This window comes from Tribolium castaneum, chromosome 2 (genome assembly GCF_031307605.1).
Source record: "Tribolium castaneum strain GA2 chromosome 2, icTriCast1.1, whole genome shotgun sequence".
Taxonomy (NCBI): Eukaryota; Metazoa; Arthropoda; class Insecta; order Coleoptera; family Tenebrionidae; genus Tribolium; species Tribolium castaneum.
Window position 1 is genome coordinate 23,644,117 of NC_087395.1, and position 12,622 is coordinate 23,656,738.

The 12,622-nt window shown below is 38.1% G+C and overlaps 3 protein-coding genes across 4 annotated transcripts; all 3 read right to left on the reverse strand.

Moving 5' to 3' along the window:
• Positions 1–3,807: 3,807 nt before the first annotated feature.
• LOC107398701 (protoheme IX farnesyltransferase, mitochondrial) lies at positions 3,808–5,462 on the reverse strand. The gene is made up of 6 exons (XM_015983809.2): positions 5,259–5,462; positions 5,013–5,214; positions 4,769–4,964; positions 4,544–4,719; positions 4,058–4,372; positions 3,808–4,010 (listed from the first exon to the last, which is right to left on the reverse strand). The coding sequence occupies exons 1-6, from the start codon at positions 5,337–5,339 to the stop codon at positions 3,835–3,837; spliced, it is 1,146 nt and encodes a 381-aa protein (XP_015839295.1). The 5' UTR covers positions 5,340–5,462; the 3' UTR covers positions 3,808–3,834.
• Positions 5,463–5,568: 106 nt separating this feature from the next.
• S6k (Ribosomal protein S6 kinase) lies at positions 5,569–10,344 on the reverse strand. Its single transcript, XM_015983473.2, has 7 exons — positions 9,792–10,344; positions 9,567–9,607; positions 9,122–9,511; positions 8,882–9,073; positions 8,746–8,836; positions 7,193–7,552; positions 5,569–7,140 (listed from the first exon to the last, which is right to left on the reverse strand). The coding sequence occupies exons 1-7, from the start codon at positions 9,873–9,875 to the stop codon at positions 6,634–6,636; spliced, it is 1,665 nt and encodes a 554-aa protein (XP_015838959.2). The 5' UTR covers positions 9,876–10,344; the 3' UTR covers positions 5,569–6,633.
• Positions 10,345–10,991: 647 nt separating this feature from the next.
• CSN5 (COP9 signalosome subunit 5) lies at positions 10,992–12,517 on the reverse strand. 2 transcript variants are annotated; one of them, XM_008200021.3, is made up of 3 exons: positions 12,197–12,517; positions 11,974–12,152; positions 10,992–11,924 (listed from the first exon to the last, which is right to left on the reverse strand). In XM_008200021.3, the coding sequence occupies exons 2-3, from the start codon at positions 12,129–12,131 to the stop codon at positions 11,048–11,050; spliced, it is 1,035 nt and encodes a 344-aa protein (XP_008198243.1). In that variant the 5' UTR covers positions 12,132–12,152; positions 12,197–12,517; the 3' UTR covers positions 10,992–11,047. The 2 variants fall into 2 exon arrangements, with proteins under 2 accessions (XP_008198243.1, XP_064211163.1); XM_064355093.1 differs by having other exon boundaries at positions 11,974–12,514.
• Between the last annotated feature and the right edge of the window lie 105 nt (positions 12,518–12,622).

A 12,622-nucleotide genomic window follows, 5' to 3' on the forward strand; every position in this document is an offset into this window, starting at 1 on the left:
GGAAGAATGATAGATTGTCTTGAAAATTTTTATATGAATGCCATGTTACCAGAAATAATTGATTCAAGACATAGTCGCAATTTACCATTACGCAGCATAATAAAAAAGGATTTGTAAATAATATTTCAAGTTTAGTTTTAGAGATTTTTACATAAATACATAATATGATGATAAGCATTTTAATAATAATTATAATTTTTAATTTGAACAATAAAAGTAAAAAAAAACTTCCTCAGTGGGTTGACACCTTGTCGTGGTGAGGGAGCTCAATAATTCTATCACAAAACCTGTGCAGAACGAAGCTAAGTACAACCAAAGTTTTAATCATCTTTTTTTATATTTTTTTTTAAAACAGGAATAATTTTATTGTTAAAAGTATTCAAAAAAATAGCGAGCGTGATTACTCGTATTTCAAAATCTCATAAGATACGTTAATAGCAGTGTCTACAAAAAAAACGTAATGCAAATCTATAGGTACCTAATTATTTTGTTAAAAAAATTAATTCCGAAATCATGTGCTTTACCACAATTAGAGAAATCGCTAAAATTCCTATTTGTGCCGATACATTTCTCTGTCTTGAACAAATGCAATAAAATTATTATCTTGTGGGTCACTCCAATGGTGGTTACCTCCAGCGGTGCGTCCTAAACCCGTCATAAATCTTCTTCCAGCTAGCTACGCATTCGAAGAAGGATGCATTAAAAGTTGCCTACTTACAATTTAATTTTTGCTTTATATCTAACAATTAAGAGCAGTTAACAAAAATCTAAAATATCTCAAGTCTGTATTTTTAAATTTCTTATAAAATGTTTTTTTTTAATTCTCAATACAATGCACCGTTATCAAAAATTCGTATCAACTTCATTAACAGACATTTTATTTAATAAAAAAATATCTAGGCATTTATTTCAATCAAAAATGACTCTTCGACCTACATTTACTTATAAAGAAACACTGCAAATGTCAAGAAACCCTTCAAGTTTAAATTTGCGGCTAAAAACAGTGAAAACAGTTTACACGTAAAACGTATGCGCCAGCTCCCAGAGGGTCTAGAGCCTTAACAGTACAGGGCGTACCTATATCCTGAATCTTTGGTATTTATACTAAAGAAAACATATAGCAAATCGAAACGTTTTTTTTTGTATTAAGCTTCCATAGACAGGTAACAAACTGCATACAAAATTTAATTTAAATCAAACTGTATACACGAAAATGCTTGAAAATCTCTTATAATTTTTTGAAATTAGGTACCTACTATAAACACGGTGATTTTACAATACACAGCAAAATTTAAATTGCCTTTGTTTTAACCAGTGCACCAGATTTTCAAAGTTTTTTTTTTTATTGTTATCACGACTTATAAGTTGGGATGGTGTATTATTATTAAGGTTTATTATTAAAAGCAATACCTACCTATAACAAAATACATGTGGTATCTAATGTAGTAACATGGCGAAAAAATCGAAATGTATTCTATTTTTCATGTTCAATTTTTTTAAGAAATCAAGGATTATCTAATAATAACAGCAATAAAAATACCCCGAACTAAATGTGGTTTATTAAATTTTTATTCTTAAAGTGATATAATAATAAGAATTTGAATAAAAAAGTCTGTAGGTAAGATTTGGCGTAGATGAGAAGAAAAGTCTCAGAAATTAAACTACTATAAAGTGTAGGTAAATTTATTTATTCTTCGACACTGTCAAAATTTACGGTTTTTCTCCTGTGTAAGGAAGTTTTGACAACTGTTTGGCCTTTCTCAGTACGCAACGTCAGATTATTTTTAACAAATTTAAAGCAATTTTAAGTCTTGCTGAGTCTATTTCGAAGAATAAAATGTTGTATTCAACTCCTTTTTGTGTAAATCGGTTCATTTATTTCGCCTCGTTTTCACTCGTGGTTTAAAAATCCACTCGTGAAATAAAGCGTCCGATTTACACTCAAACTCATTAAATAAATAACTATTAAATCACAGCAAAAAATAATAGAACAATGCATTGCAAATTCATTACCCGAAGCTTGCGAATAATACTCAACTTCCATAAGCAACTAACCCACATTTTATTTTTGCAAATTCCCAACAAATTAAATAAATAATAAAATAACATAGAAATAAAAATTTAAAAATATCCAGCTGAAACACGGTAAAAACCTATCGAAACGTCCTGTTCCAAATGTCCAAACAGATTTCAAAATACTATTAAAAATGAGAAAGTAGGTATAACGATTTTTTGAAGGAGAAGTGTATTCTATTTAAACGCGACTTTTTGCATTTTGCATCGTTTTTTTCAATTTAGTTTATTCAAAAAAAAATGTAATTTTTTTATTTAATTTAAAATACTGTAGTAAACTACATAATAAAAATTCGAAAATTGCGAGGGGCCGTTAACTCTGATGAAGTTAGTTGTACAAATTTTTGGAATTTACCTAACCAGATTACTTGGAAATATTCTCGGGATTATTTGAAAGTATAGGTAATTATTAGGTTACCTAATTGTCAAATTATCTTGTGGAACTATCCGGTATTACGTAAAATTTCTTTGAATTGCAGGAATTATATGAATTAAGAAAAAATTACGGGAATTATTTTGAAATTCTTGAATTTATTGGTTTAGTCTTAAATTAGATTTACTACTTACCCAAACCTAATGTAATAATAATAAATACTTTAGGTCTTTGCGAATTTGTGGTATTTTTTTTTATTATCTGAAATTAATTAGAATGGAAATTACGTAAGTAGGTTGAATTTCTTAGCATTATCGGAGTATATTATTTTGGAATTACATTCGAAATTTGGTTGAAAATACAGAAGTTAATTTGGAATTGCTCATTTTTTCATTTTTCAATTGCACATTTTTTCTAAGTTAATAGCATTTAAAAATGGACTTTCTGTCCTTCACAACTTAGATATGCAGCTCAAAAAAAGTGTCGTCCACATCATACAGGTAATGTTTGAAAATTAGGCATCAAACAAGAGTTTTTTGATTTTAACTATAGATTCTCCCAGACCTTCAATGTATTCAGATACATTGTATATTTGCAGTTTGCATTGGATGATGTTTTTCCTCATTCTGTAGATAGATATAGATGATTAGGTACTAAAATTATCGTTGGAAAAAACTGAATCACCTGAGTACCTTCATTTTAAATCAGATTTTTAGGGTAGACGTATGTAAGAACGTGATTCAAAAAAAATCTATTTATTTATTTATTGCATTGTTAATTTTTGTATTTTTTTTACTGAAAATGATTTATTTGCGCTAGAAAAGGATTAATAAAGGCCAGAGCTTTGTTCTTGTTGCGAATACAATATGAAACCCCAGTCGTGTCTGTTTAACTATTTAAAACAGTTCGTAATCAATCCGATAGCTCGGCGTATTGATTTTAGCGTAAACCCTAAATACTTCCAACAAGAGCCTCCGTAAAAAAACAATGCAGATTCGACACGAATTCACTTTTAATCAATCGACTCTTTATTTACCCCAACCCTGTTTATCTTTCCCGACTAATTATACAAGCCCTTTGGAAAAAAAAGCCGTCTCTTCTTCGCATCATCATAATAATAATGATAATTGACACAATAGTCCAAACGTCGAAACTTATTCGCCGTAAAGCCTTCAAAGCACATCAAAGCCTCTTTACAGATGAGACCTGACATCACGAATGGCTTGTATCGTCAAGGATATCCCTCCCTCCCATCACCGAGGGGCGGAGTCCTTAGAATGCCATGTTTTATTGGCCTAGAGGCGGGGTAATCGCATAAGTGTTTTTCGCGTAATCGGGGTAATCCCGAGACAAGAAAACAATTTTTCCAAAATAATTTATTTATTGATTCAACAAACAGTTTCTACATTTTTTACACTACAACTACGTTCGGTGTCTTCATCGAAAACGAACCACTTCTTTTTATTTACTAGAAACAAAATCATCAACAACGGCAAGTGAATCAACGAAAACCGGAACAACTTCCGGGAGCTCTGACTGGACGAATCTTTGTAAAAATCATACGCTGAAAAAATTCAATCAAGAATTTTACAACCCTGTGTTGTCATTTACCTAAATAAATAAAATACAAATTCAACGGTGAGGCTTCTAAAACGAACCACCAGTTGGTAACGTCTAAAAAGGGCGCTGCTATCGTCATCGCCTCAAGGGCTACGGTATGTCTCAGGGCCACTCGTCGACACAAGCCCGGATCTGTGACCGCCATCATCCGGTAGCCGGCCCTGGAGTAATCCGGGCGCAAATTCCAGGACAAGGCGTTGAAATGCGGGAATTGCCAACTGTACAAAAGGGCCGCCATGAGCCACGCTCCCGGCCCCAGGGAATTGGCACAGGCGGCCCAACCCATCAACGGGGGAATGGCACCAACTGCAAAAAATACACTAAAACGGACTGACAACGCTATAAAAATAATAGTCAGCACTACGGAAGACACGAAACGAACAAAATCCAGGACAACTACAACTTTCTTGGTAAAAATAGTTTTTTTTTTAATTGTTTTTTAGAGTGTTTTTTGGGGAAAAAGGGGCGAAGTCCTACCGATTGAGCCCACCCACGTGTTCAGGATGCTCATCCGCTTCATTGGGGTGTAAATCGACGTATAGAGGATGAAATTAGTTAGCCCCAAAGTGGCAGTAAGTCCATTAACCCCAAAATTCAAAATGGCCAACCCACTCAAACTTGTAGTTGCGGCAAATAAGATTGAATGAAGGGGGCTAGGGATTACCAATTAATTAATTTAACTTAATTTAATTAATTAATTACGTCAAGCGGCCGCAGACTAGCACCCGATGCTTGGTCCTGTTCATTTGTGCGTCAAACGGGACTTCATGGAACTGGTTGACGGCGTTAGCGGCGGCCGACAACAGCCCCGTCCCGGCAATGCACAGGGCAAAGGGCCCCCATTCGAAGGGCGCGGGGGCGACGGCGTAGCCCGCCATCGAGGTGACCACAACAAGGGCTGAAAAATGGGCTCAGTTATGTAATAACATTTGGCGATTTGTGTTACTTGTGAGGCGGATTTTGGACAGTTTGAGGTAGTGTTGGATGATGTTTGAACGGTCGGTGGAAGGCGTGGGCCGCCATGCTGGGATTATCGATGGTTTTTCGGGAAATGCTTTGGTGACGTCTTCAGTGAGGGCGACTGTGGTCGCCTTCCGGTCGGATTTATTTACATAAGTGGCTGCAGGTAACGTGAAGTAGACGTGTTGCTACAAAATCGGGTTAGATGGGGCCAAGGGGGCGCCTGACTCACCTTGAGGAGCAAAGTGGGGCTGTATGAATTACCTAACACTTTCGGGTTGCATAATGTGATTTGGAACAATAGTCTTGACATTATATCACGCCAGTTTGGGCATTTTTTACGGTTTTTGGCGGAATTATTGCGTGATTTTTAGGTTAGGTCAAGGTTTTGACATTTGGTCAGTCAGGTGGTTTTTGGCCATACCGACTGGGCCGTCGTTTGGCGGGTTTTTCAAATTTTTATTCGATTAAAATACGCCAATTCCGTAGTTTTTATGAAATTATTGCGTGATTTTGACGTTGGAGACTAATGAGACAATTCGTATTTATTACACTTTATTAGTAGTTTTGTTACAAACATATTGATAAATAAAATCGTTACGCAAAATTGAGCTTCTCGGGGAAATAAGAATCAACCCAGCTTGAAACAATATCACCCATTTTTCGGATGGGCCAAAACCCAACATAAATATCGTAAAATATAAATTATTTAAGTATGAAGATAAATATGTATATAAAAGATTAATATGAATAACATATTCCACTTAACTAGAATTATACTACATCTTTAGACATCATCTATACAATAACCAACCTTGCATCTCGCACAAATTATGACCAGCTTGTGCCTAAACACTTTTAGCTTCAATTATAACGTTTACATTCATGTATAAAAAAGTCTATATTGGTGTAAATTTATCTTATAATGAACACATTTTTGCACCTCATAGGGGTTTCGTAATATCATTTCGAACACAAATTTGAAAGTTTAGAGTGCAAGGTGAGTTACCTACACTTAAATAAAACAACCCGTAAATAACGTGAAAGAAAGTTAAAATAAAAGCACCTTGTCATATAATAATTTTATTATTTTTGTTCAAAAAAAAAATTAACTAAGTAATTTGAAGCCCCACCACTACCTAATATGTTTAAATATCATAAAAAACAATACAAAGCTTAGAGGAGAAATTGATATAAAACGCGATACAGTTATATTAGTGCCGGTTTGGAGAGCCAACCGTTAACCACACCGAAACTATCTTTCCAAGAACTCCACGAGACAACTTAGTTAATTTACAACAATTAATTTTTACAATTCTACAATGCGTTCCGAGTGCACTACACACTTGACCAAACAACGAACCTTAACCTACGACATCTCTCCACGAAGAAATCAAATCTCGAGAATCATCATAATGTTATCCGCGGCAAGGTTAAATAATATTGGTAACGAAAAGAAAAAATTGACCTAACTATAATTCTCTAATTAAGTTAAAATCACTCAACGTCCACTTTCCTCTCGATTAAACTATTGGTAACCACAACAAATAAATTATATAAACAAAATTGAACTAAACATTGCGTTTGAACCCAAAAATGCCACACTATTATACAGGAGGTAGATCATGACTGACATCCATCATCGAAAGCCTGCGATCGATAAACATCAAGTCGTCGTTATTCGCATTGCGGACTTGAAACGGCGGGGGCGGCCGTGCCGCCCCCGTGTAATTATCTAACCTAACCGAATTCGTATCCATCGAGGGCCCGCCCATCACAGCGTCATGATTATCCAATTGGCCGAACGGCTCAAAGTGGTTGATGACCCGAGGGGCGGGGCCCGCAATCACGTGATTGTTCACATTCATGGGAATCCCCCGGACGTGGTTGTCCAATTGGTTGTACGGCTCGAAGCGGGCGGGGCCTGCGGCCACGTGATTATTCAAGTACGTGTTATCCACCCGAAATTGCTCGCCGTGGTTGTTGACGTAGTTGTGGTCGACGATGTGAGAGGGCGTGCGCGTCTCGAGACGGCTTTGCTGGCGTCGAGGCCGGCTCTTGACGCTGCTCTTGTACATGTCCTCGAGGACAGAGGGCGCCACGTAGGTGAAACCCTGAAATTTCGGTTATTTGGCTCGGTTTTGTCAAGCTATGAATGTTCGCCACCTTGAAGACTTCGTTGGCGCTCTCGCTCAGGGTCGAGTCGTCGGGCGAGTCGACCGGCGTTTGTTTGGTGAATTTGCAGTCAAAGTTGGACGTGTCGTCCTCTTTCTTTTTTAGCATACTTTCGGGCACTGGTGGCGTTATTCGTTTGGCGAGAACGTCGTCCCAATTGACGTTCTTGAAAAATGGATGATTTTTTATTGCCGAGGCGCCTTCGACAGTGCCCAGACGGGCGCTGACTTGACGTTTCAATAATTTGCGAATTAAATCTTTGGAGTCTTGGGTTAGGTACGGCGGAAGGAATAATTTACCTCGGAGAATCTTCTCTATTGTCTTTTTACGAGTATCACCTTGAAACGGTGGCTGAAATTCAGTGAGAGAAATTACACAACACTCTTATCTAAATAACATTACAACAAGGACGCAATTAATCATCGATAGATAACGATTTGTATCAAAACACAAAAATTTTAAACCACGAATTAATTGCGTTTGCATGTTTTCAACGCGGACAGTTGTTCCCCAAAGAATCGTAAGACCTATCCACGTTTTCCTTTAGTGACATTCGTTTAAAATGCAATGAATAATTATTTGTATAATTTTCGCCTAAAACAATCATGTACTCATACATAAACAAAAAAAACGGTCATTCAACCTTTACAAAATTTCATTTCTTATCATTTAGATTGCAAAGCACTAAAAAACAGTGCGATCTTTTCCAGAATAAAACATTTAAAAATTGCAACTATTAAAAATAAAATAATTAGCACTGGCAGTTTTTATTTTTTTTGTCCAAAACAAGTTTAAAATCGTGTGCTTCTTGATTAAAAACGCTAGAGCAGACTCTTTAATTCCACGTAAATACGGAACTCAGCTTTTATTAGAAATCATTTATTTTTTACGACCTCGATAATATTCATAAAACGTTTCATGGATCAATAAATTACTATTTTCATCACATTTACGAAGTGCGAAAATTACGGAATGAAAACGTCAAGTTCCAGTCTATTAAATTCGGATCAAAACTATTTTGTTCGTGTAATAATTGAACAATGATGCTAAAACGCTGACCATTATTTCGATAGAGCGCAAAAAATAATAATACTTGCCTCGCCTTGAGAGTAAATTAACACAAAACATTTTATTCGGAAAAAAATAAACGGTGAGACTCACTTTATTAAAAAATGACCTACTTACCTTTTAAAGTAGTGCATTAAAAATTGAAATTAAATTAAATTGTGCAAATTTTTATAAAAATATTTACGATTCGACACACTTCATTAATTAGTGTGGCGCGATATAATTTAGGAAAAGTCAAGGTCATTGCGACCTTATCTCTCGAGATTAAAACTAAGCCGTTCCATCAGCAAACAAATATGACATTGAAAAATCACCATTTAAATACTTTCAATCGTAAGATCCTCATTAAAATCGATTTCTTGTAACTATGTACTTAAGTCAATGGAACCCTAACTGATGGCATCTCACCACACAACAATAAAGAAATCAAATGACGTCAATGCTCAATTCAATAACCACCCGCATTCAATACTCACAGCTCCCGTCAACATGTCGTAGGCCAGAGCCCCAAACGACCACCAATCCACCTCTTTCCCGTGCCCACTCCTCGTCAAAATCTCAGGCGCCCTAAACCAATGATAAGTCGGATTTTTTGGCATTTTTAGCACTCACATGTATTCAATTGTTCCGCAAAAAGTATGCGTCAAAACACCATCCCTGATATGTTCCTTGCACAATCCGAAATCGGTCAATTTAACGTGACCTTTAGAATCTAACAGGACGTTTTCCGGCTTCAAATCCCGGTAAACGATCCCGAGAAAATGCAAATGTTCTATGGCGAGTAAAATCTCAGATAGGTAAAAACTGGAATTGAGAGAATTATTTGGGGGATTTTAAACAGTGGTTGGTTACATGGCTGTTTCTTCTAACAGGAGCCCCTCTTTCTCCAGCATGGTGAAGAGCTCGCCCCCTTGTAAAAATTCTAGTATTAAATAGAGTTTGCCGTTCGTTTGGTAGGCGTAAATTAATTCGACTATAAAAGGATGCTTGACAGCTTCTAAAATATTGCGTTCAGCCTTAGTGTGTGCAGTGTCTTTCTGGTTGCGTACAATGGAAGCCTTGTGTAGGATTTTCATCGCGTAAATGCTTTCCTTATCGCTTCCCGTCTCTTTGATCACTTGAAACACCTTGCCGTAGCCCCCTTTCCCCAAGACGCTGAGTATGCGGAAATCCTCGTTCCCGATCTTCTTCCCCTTGTTCACGCTCTGCTCGTCCACCTGTACCCGCTCGGTGTCGGCCGTGCTAAACGTTATCAATGAAAACAACCAACTTATCGCCCAAACTTATCAACACTTACTCAATCATGTCGGAAACATCTGGCTGCTCGTCGTATTGATCCTGCAAAGATTTCGCAACGATTTAAAACACAACTCGACAATGCGGCTCCAGGAGCCTCTCAATCTGCGTCAAACCGAGAGAAATTTCGCATTGCACAAGATGCAAATGCCACAAGGTGTGACACTGGACTCGGATTCTAGGACGGGAAATCGGATCGGGGGCTCGGTTCGGACAATTTGATCACCTCTGCGATGTCTATGGCATCGTCCTCGTCGTCGGAGCTCTGGGGCAGCCCGTCGTGTAACTCAATATCGAAGATTCCTGCCATGATTCCTCCTCAAACCACGCACTGATTCGCACTGAACATAACACCAAACGGGTGAGGCGAGCGCGCTTTGCACCAATTTGCACCCACAGTGCGGATTTTTCGCCGAAATGCGCCGAAATCCACCAAGACAACACCACAGTCAAACCACGGACCACTCAAGAATATTGGGTTATGTCGGATTCCAGGCGTGCCAATGCGATAAGGCGGAAAACCCAGCCAGACGCGGCTGTGATTGGCCGAGCGGGGGCGGGAGCTTCAAATTCGATGATTTATGACATGAGACGAAAGTTAAGCACTTTCCAAACATTTTCGGCACAAATGAAAGTGGCCCGGAACAACATAACTCCAACAAATCCGCCTGTTTTTAATTGGTTTAACACGTTCACTTGTCAACAGAATCGCATATGGAGATTAAAGGCAAATATTTGAGGAAAATATTTGCCCTGCACCACTTATCCTTGAAACTGGCTTAGAAAAACAAGAATTTGTTTGGTACTTCCGACGTGTCAACAAATCTTTATTTTTAAAGGATTGATTCTAGAATTTGTGTTTGACGCAATTATCGTTTGCATAATGTTTGCACTGGAATATAAATGCATCCGGTTGGGTTTTTGCTACGGAGGACTATGACTTAGGAGACGGAACGAGATGCAGAATCGTGGGATTTTCTGGACCCAAAAAGTGAAGCAAAAATGTGGGCACTTCGAGCGTTATACCGGCGCCAAGTCGTTTTAAATTAATTTAAATTCATTCAATTATTCACTAATTACTTGAAAAAAAAAATGCAGGAATGTTGAGTTTTGCACTCTGAACAGACTGAGAAAAGCTGATCGTATTCCCAGCGTTTTGAAAAATATGGGATAGAGTGCTAATTGGCAAAGATTGAAATTTTTTTAAATGTAGTTTACGGTATTTTTTTTTCATTATGTTTATGTCTTACTATTGAGAATTTAATGCTCCATTTGCCTGTATTTTTTTGCTGTGTTAACCGATATACGAATACAATTTTTTCAAATCCATTGCTTTGGAAGGGAACGTTTTATTTGTACGACGTTTCGTATCCTAACCTTTAGATATCCGTAGTTTTTTAGGACTAGGTAACCAATAACACACCAATTAGATTATAAATAAATATTTATTAAATCCAAACAAATCAGACAGATTAAAACGCGTTAATGGGTCGAATTATTCAAGGAAGTGCTGTTAAAAAGCCGGTCTTTGATCATTTGGGCCATCAGTCCGTGAATAATCTCAATCGTAGTCTTGCAACTGTCCTTTGTAGCTTTCAACAGTTTGTCTTCTGTTCGTTTTTCGTGCGGATCAGTGCCGCCTACGATGAACCCCCCGCGCCCAATGGCCGCTTCCGACTGTTCCAACTTCTCCGACAAATCAAAAATTTGCCCAGTTGTGTAATCAGCATTCGTTAACAAACTAGACGAGCTCAAAGTATTGACCCAATATTTGTTCCACAAGGAATCAAGCAATCGCCTATCAAGTGACGATTTAAAATACGACACTTCAAGCGAATAATATTGTTTGCAATGCACCCCAAAATCCTCGATTTTGTTCAGAGGAATGGTCTGGTACTCTGACGGTTCCTCATTTGCTGGTTTGTACCCTTTCGGGTACGTCCTGAACGCCCCTAGACACACCTTCCCCGCGGAAATGGTTCTCACAGGATCAATCACAATGGCAACGAACGGTTCCTGGAAATTCTGGTTGAGCATCTGGGTGCCAACGTCAATCCCAGACAACCAGCACCCGTATCCCGGGTGGCTGTGGTACCAGCCTATCGCGTTCTCCTGGCGGCCCACCAGCTTCGCAGCCTCGATGTACGAACTCATGTACTCGTAAGCCTGAGCTTGTGCGTTGACTCGGGTCTCTGTCCCTTCCACAGGCAGCGCAAACGAGTCCATCACAAACATTGTGTTTCCGTCGACTTTGCCCAAAATCAGGCCCATGACCTCCAGGGTGCCCCCCGAACGCGCGTGCATGACCATTTTCAAGAGGGCCAAGGCCGAGATTTTGATATCTTTGAAGAAGTGAGGGCTGGAAATTGAGATTAGGTAAAGTGAGGTTAGGGCCGACTTTTGCCTACTCTTTCTCCCAGGGCTTCGCGGCGAGGATGTCTTGCTGCTGCTTCTTGTCGTAGCGGTAAATATCGTCGACCGAGTTCACCAGTTCGACTTTATTGGCCATTTCCCAGGTTTTTTGTGCGATTTGTTCCTGGGTTTCGGAGGTCCCCGGCTTCGACATTGCGGCAAAAGGGGGCAAAAGCTAATCACAAATGGAGAGTTATTGCGAAAATGACGAGGATTTACCGTAATTCTGGGCTATTTTGGGCAAAAATTCGAAAAAATCGGACCTGTCAAAACACAGATGTCAAATTACAGCGCTACCAATCGTAAATATAAAAACTGGAAGGACACTTTTTTAATTTTTTTTTTTAGATATGGGACGATTTACGTATTAATTGCTGTAATAATGAGACAATGCATAATGGTAATGAAAAAAAATCGATAAATTGTTTGTGGCACAAACCGACAAGGAGTTTTGTCACAGAAAATAATTATTTTACGAGTGGCTTGGCATTTGGTGGCCCGTTATTGCCTTCATTGGGCTATTTTTACCGAATTGTGTTTTTCAAGGTGGGACAGGTGTTCGCAAAGTGTGTTAACAGTCCTGCAGATGTCGTCCCATTAGCGTTTTTCTTTTGTTTTTTTCCCATTTGCACGAAACGACTTTGT

Bases quoted from the DNA above. Each gene is read 5' to 3' on its own strand.
- LOC107398701 (XM_015983809.2), bottom strand. From the start codon at position 5,339: ATGTCAAGACTATTGTTCCAAATCACATTATGCAACCCGAAAGTGTTA. The intron at 4,720-4,768 runs GTAATTAATTAA...GGTAATCCCTAG, and splicing joins CTAGTCTGCGGCCGCTTGAC to CCCCCTTCATTCAATCTTAT. The intron at 4,373-4,543 runs GTAGGACTTCGC...TATTTTTTGCAG, and splicing joins CACGTGGGTGGGCTCAATCG to TTGGTGCCATTCCCCCGTTG.
- S6k (XM_015983473.2), bottom strand. From the start codon at position 9,875: ATGGCAGGAATCTTCGATATTGAGTTACACGACGGGCTGCCCCAGAGC. The intron at 8,837-8,881 runs GTGAGTGCTAAA...TCATTGGTTTAG, and splicing joins TGCGGAACAATTGAATACAT to GGCGCCTGAGATTTTGACGA. The intron at 7,553-8,745 runs GTGAGTATTGAA...ACTGAATTTCAG, and splicing joins ACGACATGTTGACGGGAGCT to CCACCGTTTCAAGGTGATAC.
- CSN5 (XM_008200021.3), bottom strand. From the start codon at position 12,131: ATGTCGAAGCCGGGGACCTCCGAAACCCAGGAACAAATCGCACAAAAA. The intron at 11,925-11,973 runs GTAGGCAAAAGT...CTCAATTTCCAG, and splicing joins GCGAAGCCCTGGGAGAAAGA to CCCTCACTTCTTCAAAGATA.